This window comes from Oikopleura dioica, chromosome 2, assembly GCF_907165135.1.
Source record: "Oikopleura dioica chromosome 2, OKI2018_I68_1.0, whole genome shotgun sequence".
Classification (NCBI taxonomy): Eukaryota; Metazoa; Chordata; class Appendicularia; order Copelata; family Oikopleuridae; genus Oikopleura; species Oikopleura dioica.
In genome coordinates, this window is record NC_137292.1 from 861,759 (window position 1) to 878,435 (window position 16,677).

Sequence of the window (16,677 nt, forward strand, 5' to 3'; positions counted from 1 at the left end):
AAAGTGACTGTACTCATCCGAGTTCAAGATTTATTCTTAGTCAGATTCACAAAGGCTGGCTTCCTATGGGCGGCTTTGCACCCGCGCAAAGTGCAAAGAGCAGCTCGACGGCAGATGAAAGCAAAAGTACAGAGCGTGTCATCGCTCAACCCACTCTCTTGCCAAACTTACAGTCATCCCTTTTTCTCAAGAATTTTTTGTTCCAGGATTTAATTAAAATTTTTTTCGCTTTTTTGAGTCTCAAAATTCGCTCGAAATTGGTTTTGAAAATAAGGGTGTCAAAAGCTTAAGGGTACCTAGGTCGAGTTTTAGTACCCCCTTAAACCATTTTCTGACCCTAGAATCGGATTCTTCAGGTTCTGAGGAACAAAAAACTCTATAATGACCCTATAGTTTTCTTAATGTTTTCACCGTCAAAAACCACTACAAACATTAAAATCTATAGGAAATGATAGCGCCTCAAATTTGGCCGAGAATTTCTTTACCTCCGATTTTGCTGATTTACGGCTCAAATGAAAGCTTATGGCCTGGTTAACATCGTGGTGAAGCTTAAAATTGCCCCACAAAATTAAATTCATTTCAAAATCTGGAAAAATGGAAGCTTATCAAGCAAAAATAAGGAATCCCCGAAGACGAGTCCTTACTTTTGAAAATTTTGTTAAAAAAATTTTCAAAATCCAAAAATATGCTCTGTCACGATCAAAGAGGAGGCTTTAATCTACATAAATCCATAACAAAAAAATCGGTTTGTATGAAAATTTTCGCCTGAATTTAGCGTTGAAGTCGGCGATTTTAGGCCGAGACGCCAACTTTGACTGCATTTTTTCAGAAAAAAATCTTTGAAATCGAAAAAAGTGCTCTGTCACGATCCGAGATCTAGGATGGATCTATCGAATGAGCTATTAAAAAGCTTTTTTCGTTAAGAATAAAGGGTAGTAATTTGCCCTCAAAGATAGCCAACTCGACCCAGGTACCCTTAAGTCACTTTGAACACTGATTTTTGAGAGATTTTAAATTTGAGAATTGGTAATTTACTGGCAGTTCGTATTTTGGCATCAATCTCAAGCTCAGGCAGCTGAGATTGAGATAGGAGCTCGCTGCCTGAGTGGACGGTTGTTGATCCATTCTGTTCAAACAGATTGATACAAAGGACAGCTTAGGCCGGAAGGGAAGCAACTTTACCCTTGGGCGCGTGCTTGAGCCAATTCAAGTGGAGAACGATGAAAACCCAGCTGATTCTTTTGCCGGCAGACAACAACGCAATTCGAAATCGTGGCCCCGGATCTTTCTCTCTCTGACGAATCAAAGTCAATTTCCGAACACCTGAAGGAATTCCCACTCTCAAGCAGAAAATCGTCAGAAACGAGAGGAACATCAGATTAATCGGGGAAATGAACCTGCGCAATCTTCAATCAACTCTTCTTTCCGGCTTTCACACTTTTCCCTCCCTTCCCATGACAATTTCGCGGAGCATGAAAATGCACCTTTCCGAGAACTTGAACGGCCTCCTTTTTTCAATAAAAGACTGGGTCGATTTTCGGTAAGCCGAAAATGAAGGAAGGTGTCTTGAACACCGGGATTAGCCAAATGGTCAAACATCGTGAGGCAAAAACAAAAGCCCCGCCCGGATGTTTCCAACATGCCAAGAATAACAGCTCAGTAAAGGATTAAAAATCATAAATTTCTTTCGATTTTTTTGGGTTGGTGTCAAAAAACGACAAAAATTCCGACATTTTTTGACCAAAATTTTGCCCTAATTCAACAGAAATTGGATTTTTGGATTCGGCCAATCAGATTTCAAAAAAAAAATGTCGCAAAAAATATTTTTTGTTGGAATTTTTGTCGGTTCCAAGCGTTTTTTGGCTTTTCAAAAATTTTTTTCAATTGAAAAATTTTCCAATAATGTCCATTTTGAACCCTTCCCCCTTTTTCCGGGAAAAAAATCATTTGGCAACAATGTGTCTACCCTGGCCGAGCTACTCGTTACATGTCATATTAAGGGCAAGTTATCCTTTCTCGACAAAACGACAAAGTCGAGCCACGTGACCCCCAGAGCTCTGAATAATTGGTTAAGTGTTAATTAATCTAAAAAATGTAATATGAAGGTGAAAACCGGGAATACAGCCGGCAACAGACAAATTGCTTCCGATTGATCTCCGTCAAGTCAGATTTGATTTAAGGATATAGCCTATGAAATTGAACTTTCATAGCGCCTAAATGCGACGTCGGATCATTTTATTTCAAAAACAATCCTATCTAAAAATGTATGCAGAACTCGATTCTGGTATTTTATTAAAAAATTCCATGTTAATTTTTCTCTGTAGAGCGTTTTGAAATCTTACGATCGCGATTTCTCGAAATATTTACATTATATCGCTAAAACTAAACCAATGACTGCATTATCAAAGTGCTTAACTAAAATATTGTGGCTGAAAAATCCTCAAACTCGGCCAAATTTTCATTCTAGTGTTTTCCTCTTTCTTACTCCTGTTTTTCTTCCATGCGCGCTTTTTTGGGTTCAACCAATCAGAGCGCTATTTCAAACGCGCAGACTCTCTCGGGAAAGAGGAGTCGAGAGATTGAGCACCCAGCGCAGCGCTTTTTACACTATTCACGCGCCGAGGAAGCCTCACCGAAATGGCTCTAAAATCGGTTTTTGTCGGGATAAGAGAAAACCGAACCCACAATATTGTAGATAAGGGTCTAGATTACTTTTCTATCAAAAAAACTCGACCGATTAAATGCAAATATTTCGAGAAATCGCGATCGTAAGCTTTTAAAACGCTCTACAGAGAAAAATTCGAATGAAAATTTTTAAGCAAGTACCAGAATCGAGTTCTGCATACATTTTTAGATAGTATTGTTTTTGAAATAAGATGATCCGACGTCGCATTTAGGCGCTATGAAAGTTCGATTTCATAGGCTATATCCTTAAACTCTTTTTCCGATCGCTCCTTTCTTGGTGAAAAAAGACCTGGACTCCTGGAGACACCTGGATAAATAGGAGCTACAAATCAACGCGTTACTTTTGCTTGAAGAGCAATATCCTGAAAAAGTCAACGCCGACACTTTCAAACATGCGAAATTTATGCTTTTCGATAACTTCAAATGTCCTCGGCTGCTGTCTTTTCTAGAGGACTTTGCCCGAAACCTGAGTCGTTTGCTCGACAACCTCGAGAACCGCTATGCGGCTTTTCATTTAGCTTTTTCAGAACCTGAGTTAGGTTTTCAACACAGGATGCGGAGCCTGAGTCAGAGTCTTGAACTACCTTGAGATTAAAAAAAAAACCTTACAAAGTTGTGTTGGCAAAGCCGCTTTGCGGCTTCGTTTTATAAAAAGCCGCTGCGCGACTTTTCTTTCTAGCTACTTTGAAACCTGACTCAGGTTTCTACACAGGTTTCCGAGCCCAGCTTCAACCCCAATTTATTTTTTCGTGTCGAGATGAATTTGGAGCCCCTTGCACTTGAAATTTCACCCCTCAATCCTGCTGAAGACACCCCGAGATGAAAGGTGAATTAAGTCTTCTCCACAGGTGATCACTTCAGCGGCCCCAACCCTCGACATGAAAGTACATGGGCACTTGACAGCGCTCCGGGATTAAACAAATTCCATCACACCAAAATTAAAGAAAAGAAGAACTCACTCTCTCCCACGAGCGATCATGTGGAAAGCTCTGAGCCCGGTGTTTTGTCGGGCGCATTTTTAATCAATGGATAATTGGGGATTAGCATGAGTGACGCTTTATCAGAATGCGTTTTTGAGTATCTTTTTCTCCGGAATTTCAATTTTGTTTCTCAATCTTTGAATTATTCGAATAATGAGCTTTCGAATCTGGGCTCGGCAATCTGTTTAAAAACCTGAGTCAGGTTTTGAGCAGCTACAATGAAAAGCCGCGAAGCGGCTTTTATAAGATTGGAGCCGCAAAGCGGCTTCGGTGATATTTCAAAAAATAAACGAATGTTTCTTTTGCGAAGCTGCTTTCCGGCTTCGTTTTTATAAAAGCCGCTTCGCGGCTTTTTATTTTACCACTTAAAGCCTGACAAAGCTGATTTAGGTTCAAAATTGAGGAGAAAAAAACAAAAGGCGACAGCCTGAGTCAGGCTTTGAGTGGTAAAATAAAAAGCCGCGAAGCGGCTTTTATAAAAGGAAGCCGGAAAGCGGCTTCGCAAACCAAACATTCGTTTTTTTTTTGGAAATATCAGCGAAGCCGCTTTGCGGCTCCGATCTTAAAAAGCCGCTTCGCGGCTTTTCATTGTAGCTGCTCAAAACTTGACTTAGGTTGCCGCCTTTTGTTTATTATCCTCAATTTTGAACTAATGAACTTCCAAGCCACTTAATTAAAATGCAACTTCAATCAAGGAAAAGGATTGCCGGTGTCCAACTGTAATAAGGAAGTGTCGGGCTTTACCGCAGGCGATTTAATTTGAAATGCAGCATTGTTGCGTTTTGCTGCATTTATTCACTCAAACCCTCGTACGGCGAGAGTCGTGCTGGATTGAATATTAAACAGTATTTATTCGACATTTTGGAAGGTTCTTGATAATTTTCGCGCAGTTTTATAAATAATAAAGGCGCAAATATGTATTTCAAATAATAATTGAACTGTATTGTCTCTTGCGCATGTAGCTATCTGTAAATATAAGTCGCGGTTGCCAATTTCGGAATGAAGTAATTCGGAATTCTCATACAGCGGCAATTTCGGCATTGGGTATCAAAGTTATTGCATTGACAACTTTTTCGGGCTTCGGGCGGGTTCATTAAAACATAAAAAATTTACGGTTTCAGACACGTTTTTAAGCCTTGTTAAAAATTGGAAACTTGAATTTTTAAACAGAAACAGACATTTTTGTCTGTCTTAGTTTCTTGTTATACCGTTTATATTCTTTGAAAAGCCCATTCCTATAGTATTGAGGTATTCTTTCTCTATCTCTGACAAATCCTTCTGTACTTCTTTCCTCCTTCGATTGCTTCGCACAAGCTGTTTTCGATTTCTATCTCGCCCGACTGACCAAATTCTAGGACAGAGATTAAAATTGTTATTTTTAAATTTCCTTAATTAATTTTATTCAGAGAAAAAGCCCTTTTTGGGGCTGGCGGCTCGAATCTACAAAATTGCGATAAAAATCGAGCTAGTCAAATGCGGAAATCTGATTGGTCAAAAATTTAGCAAAAATTTTGGTCAAAAATCTCTATTTTTTTGTTGATTCGATTCACCTCCGCTTTTCTTAATCGAAAAAATCATCATTTTTTAAGATGTTTTTTATTAAAATTTTTTAACTTACTTGTAGCAAAAGAAAAGTGAAACACAATTGAACAACACAACCAGTATCCAAAGTATTACTGTAAGTTGAGAGGTCAAGACTGGCCCCATTATTTCTGATTTCCAAAATCAAAGATCAATTTTTCTCTTCCTTGATTTCACAAGGCCGTTTCTTCCTTGTTTTGGCAAAATTTTGACTCTGTTTCTTAGTAGTTTAAAATATTAACTGAGAAAGAATCAGCTGGAATTAGGTTTACTCCGTCGAGCGCCCTCCTCTGACGGCCATAAGACGTCAATCATACCTGCGTCATTAATTCTTGATAACCCGTTAATTCAGATTTGGCTTTTTAGACGATTTTTATTAAGAAAAACATGAAAAGAAAAGTTCATTTAACTTCGTTTTCGTGGTCATCCTTCAAGGTTGTAATGTACTCGTCGAAAAGACTGTCGTCAGATAAACTGAGCATTTTTTGAGTGTGGCTTAGGGAGTCCAAGCTTTCTCCCTTTTCAATAAACGGTCTCTAAAAATGAGCAAGTTTCCGAAATTGAGAATAGTTTCGAACCTTTTGAGTTGATTTCTTGGGGTTTTTAGTCGGTTCTGGGTGCCTTTTTTCTTCTATTTTCGCTTCCGTTGTTTGGATTTTTAAGTCACATTGCTAGAATAAAAAAAAAATAGAAAAAAAGTCCAAAAACGAACCGGAATCGACATGTTCTTCTGAGGATGATAGACAGTGCAGTGCTAAAAAAACAATAAAAAACCGAAACACTTGGAAGCCTAACTAAATCTCCAACGAATCTGCTCCTTTCTCCGACAGAATGAACATGCTTGGCGCTCTTGAAATTGTTGCTTTCGACATATTCTCGCTCATTTGCTGAAAATTCCGATTAGATAATGATTCATGAATTTATCTTTCTAGGGTGCGCCAAATCCTCGAAAAAATTGGCTAGTGGAGGCTTTTTCAGCCAATAAGAGGCAAGAAATTTTTGCGTCAGCGAATCATCGTAGAGAAAGCTCTAACCCTAACCCTAACCCAAATCCTTACCCTAAGATACGCCTCTCTTCGGCTTTTGCCCACCCTAGTCATCCTCCTTCCCCGGAAAAAATCAAACCTTACCTCTTGGATTATGCAAGCCATAAGCGTAGCACTGACTATCGCCCCGACAGGAGATGCCAAACGGATCTAGTAGTATTAATATAAATCATGACAAGTGATTGATGAAAGCTGACTGTACTTGATTCAAATCGAATGTGCTGATTGTCGATGTTCGCTTTGCCCCACATAAATTGACCAGAAGGCTCGAACTTAAAAAAAGGGCATTTTCTATCAGGATATCGTGTTCTCGAATAAATAATTGATCGAAACCGGCTCAATTATGAATTGACACCTAATACAAGCAGAATTAATAAAATATAGAACAAACCAGGATGCAAGCAATACACCCCCGAATCAAGCAGCAAATGGTGCCAGCAATGCATGTTTTTGCCAGAATCTTCGAAAAGACTTTTTTGCGCTTTGGAGCTAGACCGGCCATGGTTCCGAGCATGATTCCCATGGTCTTTTGAGGGGATGAATATACATTTTTTGGATGGACAAGGGTCAGTTCAACACATCCCGGAATATTCGCGAAACCGCAAAGTGCGTAAGTCATTATCGTCTCGGACAGCTCAGACAGCCACATTTGATTGCCATCACAGTCGCACTTATTGGAAAAAGGTCAGCTCAGAACTCATAGAAAAGTTGATGATCACCTTATCTCGTCCAGATTCCCTGTAACCTTTCGCCGTCGCGAGGGATTGAAATGCCATAAATTCTGTGAAGAAAATTTTTTCCCCAAGCAATCGCGCGCAGAATTCAGCTTCAAAGCTTGGCACTCCTAAGAAAAATCTTCTTCAAATCATCTTGCCAAAATCCTACCCATGAGAAGAACAAATGGGCGAAAAACAACTCCAAATATCTTTTCCAGCGTAATGCTTTCAATTTCAAACAAGCCACTAAGGAAGACCACAATGTCGTTAAGACACTCGATCGCAGCCACGAAAACAATCAGCATAGCTAAAAACATGAATTAATTATTCAATGATATTAATTTTTATTACCAGTTATATTCGCGCAAACGGGAAAAGCATCCAATGCTCCTTGTACTGCAGCGCCAAGGAGATTTTGGCCACCTTTGCTTTTCTCGTCCTCGGTTTTTTTCGTCGTCTTTTGAAAATGGGCTTCGATTAAAAAAAATGATGGAACTTACGAGTCTCGACGGCGTTACTTCTGGAAACATCAATTTTCCCACCATCAGTGATCCAGGGGCGGACATAAACGAGCTTGTTATCAATGCTCTAGCATCAATTCCAAGCTTCAAATAAGCGCCAAGAACGGAACCAGCGATAGAAGAAAAGCCAGAGGTCATGACGCAGAAGATTTCAGAATAAGTCATGTGGTCTTTTTTCGGGTCGAAAAGAGTCCGAAATACCAAATTAAAGGTTTGTCAAACCCTGAATCTATGTAGGGCCTAATCAAGAGCGGCGACTCGGCGATGCCAACAAAGATGTTTCCGACGCAGGCGACAGCCTCTGATTGGGAGCAATTACAAGTTGCTGTCAGCGCTACCGACAAAAGCTGAATGACGAAATCCATGATGCCAATGTGATAAAGCATTGAAATCAAGGAAGAAAAGAAGATGATCACGGGGCAGACGCCAAAGACGAAATTTGTCAGGTCTCCTTTGTATCCTTTTTAATGATTTCGAAGGTTGCTTTCGGCGAAAAAACCTCGATTGAGTTGTCAAAACCAACGATCCTGAGAACAGAAAAATTCCTCCTGCATCCGCGAATCGTAAAAGAGCCTTGATTGGCTTGCTGGAAAAAATTTTTAAAAATTTTTGAGTTTTAAAACGTACCTGAAATTTTCAATAAAAACGAAACCAACTTCAGTTTTTATCACAAAAGCAGCGATGAAAAACTGCAGCAAAAAGCCCACCAAGATCGGTCGCCAAACGATTTTGATGATGGAAATGCACATGAGCATACAGATAATCATATAAATCACCACTCCAAATGAAGCGACAACAACATTGAATCTGTAGTCGCTTTTGTAAAGACTTTCGGCGTAAATTGCGAGCATCAGAAAAAGGCCACCAAAAGCCGAGATTTTTCTGACTTGCTTTTTGTCGACTCCATCGAGGGCAGTTTCGACCTTTTCTTTGTAAAGATCGTATGATTTGATAGCAAGAACGATCAAGTAAAAGACAAGGAGAAAACTTGAAAAGAGGGGTAACAAGAGTATTGAAACTCGATTGAGATTTTCCAGAGCTTTTTCAAACCCTTTTCCTGGCTCGCTCGAAATCCGAGTAGCAGGCAAGTCCTATATACGCGCCGACCAGAATCATGATCGCTTTTGATGAATGTTTCTTCATCTCCATTATCTTCCCGATGAAATCCCTGATGACCTCTCTTACTGCTAGAATTTTTGCAAAAACAGGATGAATACTCCTTTCTTGCTCATCTTCCTCATCTCGAACTTGCGAATCCGCTTCTTCTTGAGTCAGCTCGAGTCGACCAGTAATCGTTGCTTTCTCACAATTAAAATCAGAGTTCTAGTGCTGACCTTACTTGTCTTTGTCCCCATGTTTTCAGGTTCATCTTCTTGGATCTCTTCGCTCATTATTTTATAATTCACAATTTTCTTGCTAGTGAAATCGTCAAATTCACTTGATTTTATCGATTTTAAAGCGTTGAAATGATTTACCCTTTTGTGTCATTTTGGAATCATAAACGAACATGCCCGAGGAAAATTTTGATTGGGATAGCGATTGGGAAGCGGCAAGTCAAAGTGACCTTCCCAATCGAGGATTCACCACTGTATTTTGATAATACAGTCGGAGTCAAAGATAAGGGAAACCAAGAAAAGAGATTTTTGGCTCAAAATGCCGGGATGTTCGTTCATGAAGATTAGTTCTAGAAAAATATGTACCCAATTTTTTTGCGCGATCTGAAATAATAATTCTCGGAAGTCGTAAGATTACATCAATTGATTTATATTTTATTGCGATCTCGTTCAATAAAAATCTTACCAACTTCTTTTTTACTCTTTTTCCGAACCAATTTCGGATAATTTCATCGATGAAGTGCTCGATTATAAGAACAGAGAAAATATGCACTGGCCATCGACTTCATAGGTAGAAATAAAAAGTTGATATAAGAAAGACTCCAAGTCAGTTAATTGTTCAGTCCGTTTCTGACAGACGAAGAAAACAGAAAAATCTATGGCAAGTGCAATCACTCTAACGGTCACGGTCATAATTACACCATTCAAGCAGTAATTGAGGTGAGCCACTCTTCCTTAGTTGATTTTCTCTGATTTCTAGGGCGAAATCATAAAAGACACGGGAATGGTGATGAACCTCGTCGATCTAAAACGGGCCATGTGGAAAGTGCTGTCTCAGCTCGATCACAAAAATGTGGATAAAGATGTCGAATACTTCAAAAACTTCCCATCTACCGCTGAAAATATTGCCCCGTGGATTTTCACCGAGCTTTCTCAAGAGCTACCGCCAGGCTCTTATCATCTCAAGAAAATCATACTCGACGAAACTGATAAAAACCGCGTTGAAATCTATGATTAAGACCGGTAGTTTATGAATAAAAAGCCTTTTCTTTGATCGAATTTTAAACAGCATCTTTATTCAATAGATAAAATCAGGGCAATGAAGCCTTTTGAAAGCCTTTAAGGGGTGGTGGTCAAGAAATATTAATATTATTTTTATATTCTTCGTTAAAAAAATCGTTTTTTATGATCTTCACCTTTATCTTATAAATTCAACTTTGTACTGAAAAATTTTCAATCAAAAGTTCGAAATTTGAGATTTTTTCGAAATTCTTAGTCTATGACTTCGTATTTTTGACAATGGAAAAGATATTTTTATTGCATATAAAAGCTTCTTAAGATCTTCTGAATAATAATTTATATTAAAACAAAAAACAACGATTTTCTGCGATTTTCGTAAAGATTTGCGTGGAAATTGAATTAAAATAACGATTTTTCAGGAAGTAACATGTTTTCATTCAATTACTATTTTTTTTCTAACGATGCGAACTTTATTAAACATAGCCGCCAACACGCTTAAGGGTTTAAACTTTTCTCTTATTTAGTTTTATTTTGAAAAAAAAATGATAAGGGGATAGGCTATCCCGGATAGCGTTTTTAAGGTCAAGAGATCGGTCCACTTTGCTGCAATTTTTCACCGTTTTTCCGAAAAAGAGCTGCCCACATAGAATGGACCCTTTTTAACTTATTTACATTGAGAGAATAAAAGTTTTTTTCGAAAAAAAAATTGAGTTTTTTAGGTTGAAAAAAGTCTTAGTCTCGACCAACCCAACTTTAACTACAATTGGGCCGTGAAAATAAATGTGGTAATATGATTCGAACTTTTTAATCTGGTAATCGCGTGTTTTTTTAACTGCATAATTGTCTCCTTGCATAATTGTAAATTTTTTTAACTGCATTTGGGTCACAGGTAAAATTGTATGTCCCACATTCAGAATGTGACATTCTTTAAAAAGTGCTCGTACAGGCTTAATAGAAAAGGATATTGATTCATAGTGGTTTTTCTGTCAAAATTTATGAAAAAACCACTGAATGACCCTAAGTTTTAGTCCTCTTCTTCAACCTTGCGAACAAGCTCAGATTGCGCCGAAAAAGAAGTTAATTTAACCGTCGATTGAATCTTTTTTTAGGGAAATGATTGCTTGTTAATAAAATTTTGAGAAAGAAGTCCGGAAAATTTGGACAACTGTCGATTTTTTAGTTTCCCACTTAGATGCCTACAAATCTGAAAAATGTCCTGTTATTTAGTATCCGGCAATTCGGAAACAACTGTATACAGATGTTTTCCTTCTTTTCTTATCAAAATCTTTCTTTGTCTTTAAGAAAAATTAAGTTAAAGGCTGATCACGTATCCCAAGAATATTTTTGGCTTCGGAAAACGAAGTAAAAAGAGAATGATCTAGTTTTCTCTCAAAAAAATTTTTAAGCGATTTTGATGAGATATTTTTCTCAAGAGCATGTATCAAATTTTTGGACATTTTTAAGAAATCGTGGGACAAAACATGCCAAAAAATTTCATAATTATTTGTTATTTAGTTTGTCAATGGAAGCTGTTGATAAATGATGAGTAACAGCTAGTGCTTAACCTTTTCGTTTTTATTTGATACTGTTTCAGACCAGAAATTAGTGGTTAAAAAAATAACATCCAAACAAAGGTTTTAGAAATATCAAAATCATGATATTTACGTAATAAACATACATGATGCAAAACTTAACCATGGCCGGCGAAGATTTGGAACCACCCATCATTACTCCGCCCAACGACACGTGCGATAGTTAAATCGTCCAAGTTGAAGATTAACAATCCAATAAATAAAAACTAAGTTCAATTCTCAGGTGTCAGGTTGATACATATTTTCTCACGCGACTCATCGGTTTTGACACTGGAATTTGAACTTTTTTTTACTAAGTAAGTATTGTTTATTTTGCATCATAAAGAATAAGAGTAAAACGTTTTTTAGTTAATTTCACAATCATATCCATTGTTTTCATGACCGGTACATGTTTTTGCTTGCTGATTCTTCTCGCAGCATGTTTTTTGCGCTGCCTGAATCAAGCCGACTTTTGGGATGAATAAATGAAAGAGGCAAATTCCGCATATGACTGTGAATCCAATCGATACTGGCACAAAATCTCCATTTTCAACGCTATTGGAATCACCGAGAATAAGTCGAAAAAGTGGATCAATAAGCCACATGGTTATTAATGAAGGAGCCATAAGAATGCCATCTGGGGTCGGCAACCTGAGTACAGGGTCAGGCTCAGGGTCAGGGTTCGAAAATTTTTTCTCGAAATTTACTCAGGAACTCAGGTCAGGGTTTTTCACTCAGTCAGGTACTCAGGCAAACAGGTCAGGCCTGCTCAGACTCAGGTACTCAGGTCAGACTCAGGGGCCTGACTCAGGGTAAAACACAGGGTTTTTACGACCAAGTTCACACTTTAAAATTATAAACTTTTCGTTTTGCCCAGATAACTTTCAACCTGACAGTCCTGTAATCGGAAAATCCCCATAATGATGGAAAATCAGTGTAATTGGACCCCCCGACGTTGCTAATTGAGCCTTTTTAGTACTTTTTTAAGGTAACTCAGGCCCTGTGTGAGCAACTCAGGCCTATCTTTTAACTAAGGTCAGGGTCAGGCTCAGGGTTTTTTTTCTCGAGTCTCGACTTTACTCAGGCACACAGGTCAGGGCCTGTGTACTCAGTACTCAGGGGCCTGAGTCAGGGTTTTTCTCAGGTCAGGTTGCCGAGCCCAGAATGCCATAGAGTGTTGCATAATGTTGAGCGGGAAACATGGTTAATAGAAACTGAAAAATAAAATAGAATAGAAACTTAACTGAGGACTTACTAAATGCGGAGAAGCGTAAACAATTGTCTTTGCGATAGAAAAAATTATTATCAGCGCGTAAGCGTTTGCATTGTCGTCAAATGATTTCGCCTCAAAAAAGTCTTTTTTTGAATAGAAGTTTTTCTTACTTTATAAATCATCTGAGCAGAACAGATTGTGCAGGCGAAGCCAGAATATATCATGATTATAATAAGTGAAACCATTTCTCCATTAATTTTTCCGTTTCTGTTGATTTTTTTGCCGATATTGCTGAGTACTTCTGGAAATGTGGCAAAAATTGGTGAAGCAAATAGAAGATAGCCGTAGATTTCGAGAAGATGACTAATATGAGATTTAAGTTCGGTCACATCAGCCGAATTTTTTGCGTATGACCATGTCAACCAAGCGTTGATCCAGCCTTATAATGTTAAAAATTTAAAACTAAAAATGAACGTTACCTTGGATACTTTTTATTCTTGTCGAATAAATTGTAAAAACGACAGAAAAAATTAAGTAAATCGGATTAAAGACATTTTCTTTAATTGATTTTTCTTTTGAGTTTTTTGTCTTGTTTCTTTCTTCAGATGTTTCCTCAATTGTATTTGCTTGATCGTTAATATTTTTTAATCTGGATATAATGTTGACTTTTGAAAACTCGCAAATAGCCCAATCTGCTCCCGGAAAGTCGTAAGGCATCAGAAAAAAGGTTCTTATAAGAGTCACAATTTTAAATTCATATTATGAAATTGCGACTTTTCTGCTTATTTATTTTTAATATGAATCACAAGAACCTTAATGTTAAAAGAAACTCCGGTCCTTATGTGAACAAAAATCGACAAAGCTGTGAGAATACCCATCATCATTGCAAGGTTTTCATTTAAAGAAGAAGACAGTTTGCTCATTATCAAAAATGTCGCCACAGATGCATCATAAGTACCGGAAAAAACAACAACAGAGGCACCTGCGTATTTCCCCATTATTGAAGCACAAAAAGCATTAAGAACCACATAGGCAAGACCAGACCATGCAAAGAGAATGAATCCAGGGAAAAAAAGAATCTCCGCGAAATTGTAAAGAGACATCAGTAGAAGACCTAGTTTGTAATGACAAAGAGTTTTTTGGAAGGTCAATGATACCCCGATATCCCGATTATTTTGATATCAGCATTGTTCTTTTTATGATAAAGCAATGATAATATCGATTTAAATATCAAAAAAATTTTATCTTTTTGTCGTTAGTTTTTTGTCGTATTATATAATATATAACTTATATTAATTCATTAAATGAAAATATTCAGTATTTTTATACGTTTACTCTTCACAATTTAAGGAGGGGGTCGACGAGAATCGGAATTTCCGTGACCAAAAATGCGGAGAAACCTGCCTCGATAGTAAAATTTTTATGTTTCGGATGGAAAGAAAAGCGTTTGAAAAATCAAAAATGTTTACAAAACATCGGTCTAGTGTTCACGAATTTTGCATTTTTGCTTGGTAAGCTTTCATTTACTCCGATTTTTATCTGAAATTAATTTTTTTGGGCAATTTTGAGCTTCATTACGATGTTAACCAGGCCATAAACTTTCATTTAAGCATTTAATCAGCAAAATCTAAGATAAAATATTTTCGTCCAAATTTGAGGCACTAGCATTTCCTATAGATTTTATATACTTTATCAACTTGAAGAATTCGATCCTTTGGCCAGAAAATGGTTTAAGGGGGTACCTAAACTCGACCTAAGTACCCTTAAAAATGCCACGCTCGCCGAATGGGTTAAGCGGTGTATTCTGGCGGGTTAGTGTTTAATCAAATATGAAATACAAGCTATCTTATAAAATAAGTTAATTTTTGATATATTTTGAAAAATGGTAAATTACAGATGTTTTTTGATCATTTTATTGAGGGATTCGGAGTAAGCCCAGGGATGTAAAGGGTCATCCGTATTCCGGTGGTAGTGATGGCAGTATGTAGTAGCAACATGTTACTTTATTTCCAACTCTGGACCATAAACCCCATTTATCGACCAAGGAAGGAAACGGACGTAATTTACACAAAAAAGGACCTTTTTTACATAGAATACAGACTTATTTTATACAGATCATAAACGGGAAGTATGCAATTAGCCTGGCCCCAAAACCAGGATTCGACCAAAATCGATTTTCCATTTTCTTATGTAAAATATGTCCTTGTTCTATGTAAAATGAGTCCGTTTTACTTGATAATACCCGGTCCGATCACATGCACTCACGGGCAAGGGGCGAGCATGGGAGGGGAGGGCGGGCGAAATCACGCACCAATCTTGCGGAAAGGTTTTTTTCCTCGAAACATATATAGATTATTTTTACTAACCAAAACTTGTTATCGAGCCATATATTATTCTTGTCCAAAACATCCCAATTCTTTTCAAAATAAGTCCAACTAAAAGTACTCCAATCGTCATCGAAATGATTGCGACAGTGAACATAGTGTTGTAAAATTTCAGCGCTTCATTGCAGAGAGACTTGTTGGGACTCCAAATATCGTCCGTTCTATTTGAACATATTGTCGAGTAAAAAATTCCCTGTGATTTAAGCTCATCTTCAATAAATGAAAATCCAAAAATAACACCTAAAAAAAAAGATTTTAATTTTTTATTTAACTTCCCGATAAACAGGCGCCCGACGAAGCGCTCAAAAACAGGGTTGGGAGAGAGGGCAACCATGCGTTTTCAGCCCCGCGCGCAGTGCGAGTTAAAGCTTAAAAGGCTTTAAGCTCCTACTTGCATAAGTTATAAAGTCTTAACGGTTATGCTGCATTTCTCTTTTCTTCCATGCTAGTCCGGAAAATGGAATCATACTGTACGTATTTTTAAGCAAAAAAATTGAAATTGTTGAAAAAAATTGGTACCAATTTTTGGTAATGCAGTACCGAGAATCTTTGGTAATTTAGACGAGCGCCCCCGTCGTCCGGGATATTCGACTCTACAGTCTATGTGAACATCATCTTGTTCCGTTTTACGGAAAGGCGTATGTAGGGTACATTCCAAATGGAAAGATTATTGGTCTGAGGTAAGCCATTTATATGTATGTATTCTCATTTTTGTCATTTAAGCAAAATTGCAAGAATCGTTGACCATTTCGCGCGAAGACTCCAAGTCCAGGAGCGGCTAACTCGTCAGATAGCCGAGACTTTGGAGAAACAACTTTCTGCTCCTGGTGTTGCAGTTATGATCGAGTGCGAGTAAATATCAAATATGAGTTTTAACAGCGAGTTAAACCGCGTTCGAAATTGATTTTGTAGCATGCGTTTTGCAAAATTTCTTTTATTGCGGACATCTTTTAACCGATATTATAAGGCATATGTGTATGACAATGCGCGGCGTCGAAAAAGAGGGCTCGAAGACAGCGACATCCTGTATGCTTGGCTGCATAAAAGAAGATCAGAAATTACGCCAAGAATTTCTCTCCCTGGTGAAAAATAGATAGATACTGTCTTTTATTGACACGATTTTTTACAATAAAGGGACACTTAAAATATTCTTTTGAAATTTGATCATCGTTGTTGAAAAAATTTTTGAAAAAACGAATAATTTGTCGCAGTACTTTTCTTTTTGAGCTTAAATCAGGTCAGTTAATCATACAAAAGAAAGTTTTTCAATCTCCATGGATACCAAATGAAGGAATTATGATATTCCTTAGGTTTAAATACGATTGGTTAGGAAAAAGATAAGTCTTAGGGATTAGGGTTAGGCAAAAGAGCTTTCTGATCCAAGCCCTTTCTGTCCAAAGCCGCCCTTGGTAAGACCTTCGGGGAGGTTGCGGGGGCTTGGTTACGTTAAGGCTGTTTCAATGACTTATTTTTTGTATCATTAAATTAGCCTGAACATTACGGTTCGGTTTACTACTTGATCAAAGTTTTTCACCTTGACAAATAATTCGTTTTTTAACCTTACGACCACAAATACCAACGATGCTACAAGCTCAACAAGGGCTAAGCATGATTTATACGATGAAT

At 37.7% G+C, this 16,677-nt stretch overlaps 3 protein-coding genes and 1 long non-coding RNA gene across 4 annotated transcripts; 2 read left to right on the plus strand and 2 right to left on the minus strand.

Moving 5' to 3' along the window:
- Positions 1-5,824: 5,824 nt before the first annotated feature.
- Positions 5,825-6,127, minus strand: LOC145700530 (uncharacterized). The gene is made up of 3 exons (XR_014134217.1): positions 6,042-6,127; positions 5,959-6,000; positions 5,825-5,917 (listed from the first exon to the last, which is right to left on the minus strand). It is a non-coding gene; the product is annotated as an uncharacterized LOC145700530 (long non-coding RNA).
- Positions 6,128-6,544: 417 nt separating this feature from the next.
- Positions 6,545-8,920, minus strand: LOC145696192 (putative transporter YutK). Its single transcript, XM_081773187.1, has 10 exons — positions 8,869-8,920; positions 8,596-8,827; positions 8,177-8,516; positions 8,049-8,115; positions 7,761-7,989; positions 7,509-7,704; positions 7,360-7,465; positions 7,178-7,315; positions 7,012-7,136; positions 6,545-6,962 (listed from the first exon to the last, which is right to left on the minus strand). Exons 1-10 carry the CDS (start codon positions 8,918-8,920, stop codon positions 6,663-6,665), a joined length of 1,785 nt encoding a protein of 594 aa, XP_081629313.1. The 3' UTR covers positions 6,545-6,662.
- Positions 8,921-9,378: 458 nt separating this feature from the next.
- On the plus strand, positions 9,379-9,881 carry LOC145696194 (6-pyruvoyl tetrahydrobiopterin synthase-like). Its single transcript, XM_081773193.1, has 3 exons — positions 9,379-9,434; positions 9,487-9,583; positions 9,624-9,881. The coding sequence occupies exons 1-3, from the start codon at positions 9,379-9,381 to the stop codon at positions 9,879-9,881; spliced, it is 411 nt and encodes a 136-aa protein (XP_081629319.1).
- Positions 9,882-13,464: 3,583 nt separating this feature from the next.
- LOC145696195 (GTP cyclohydrolase 1 1-like) lies at positions 13,465-16,148 on the plus strand. The gene is made up of 4 exons (XM_081773194.1): positions 13,465-13,557; positions 15,613-15,731; positions 15,775-15,903; positions 16,019-16,148. The coding sequence occupies exons 1-4, from the start codon at positions 13,465-13,467 to the stop codon at positions 16,146-16,148; spliced, it is 471 nt and encodes a 156-aa protein (XP_081629320.1).
- The last annotated feature ends 529 nt before the right edge of the window (positions 16,149-16,677 follow it).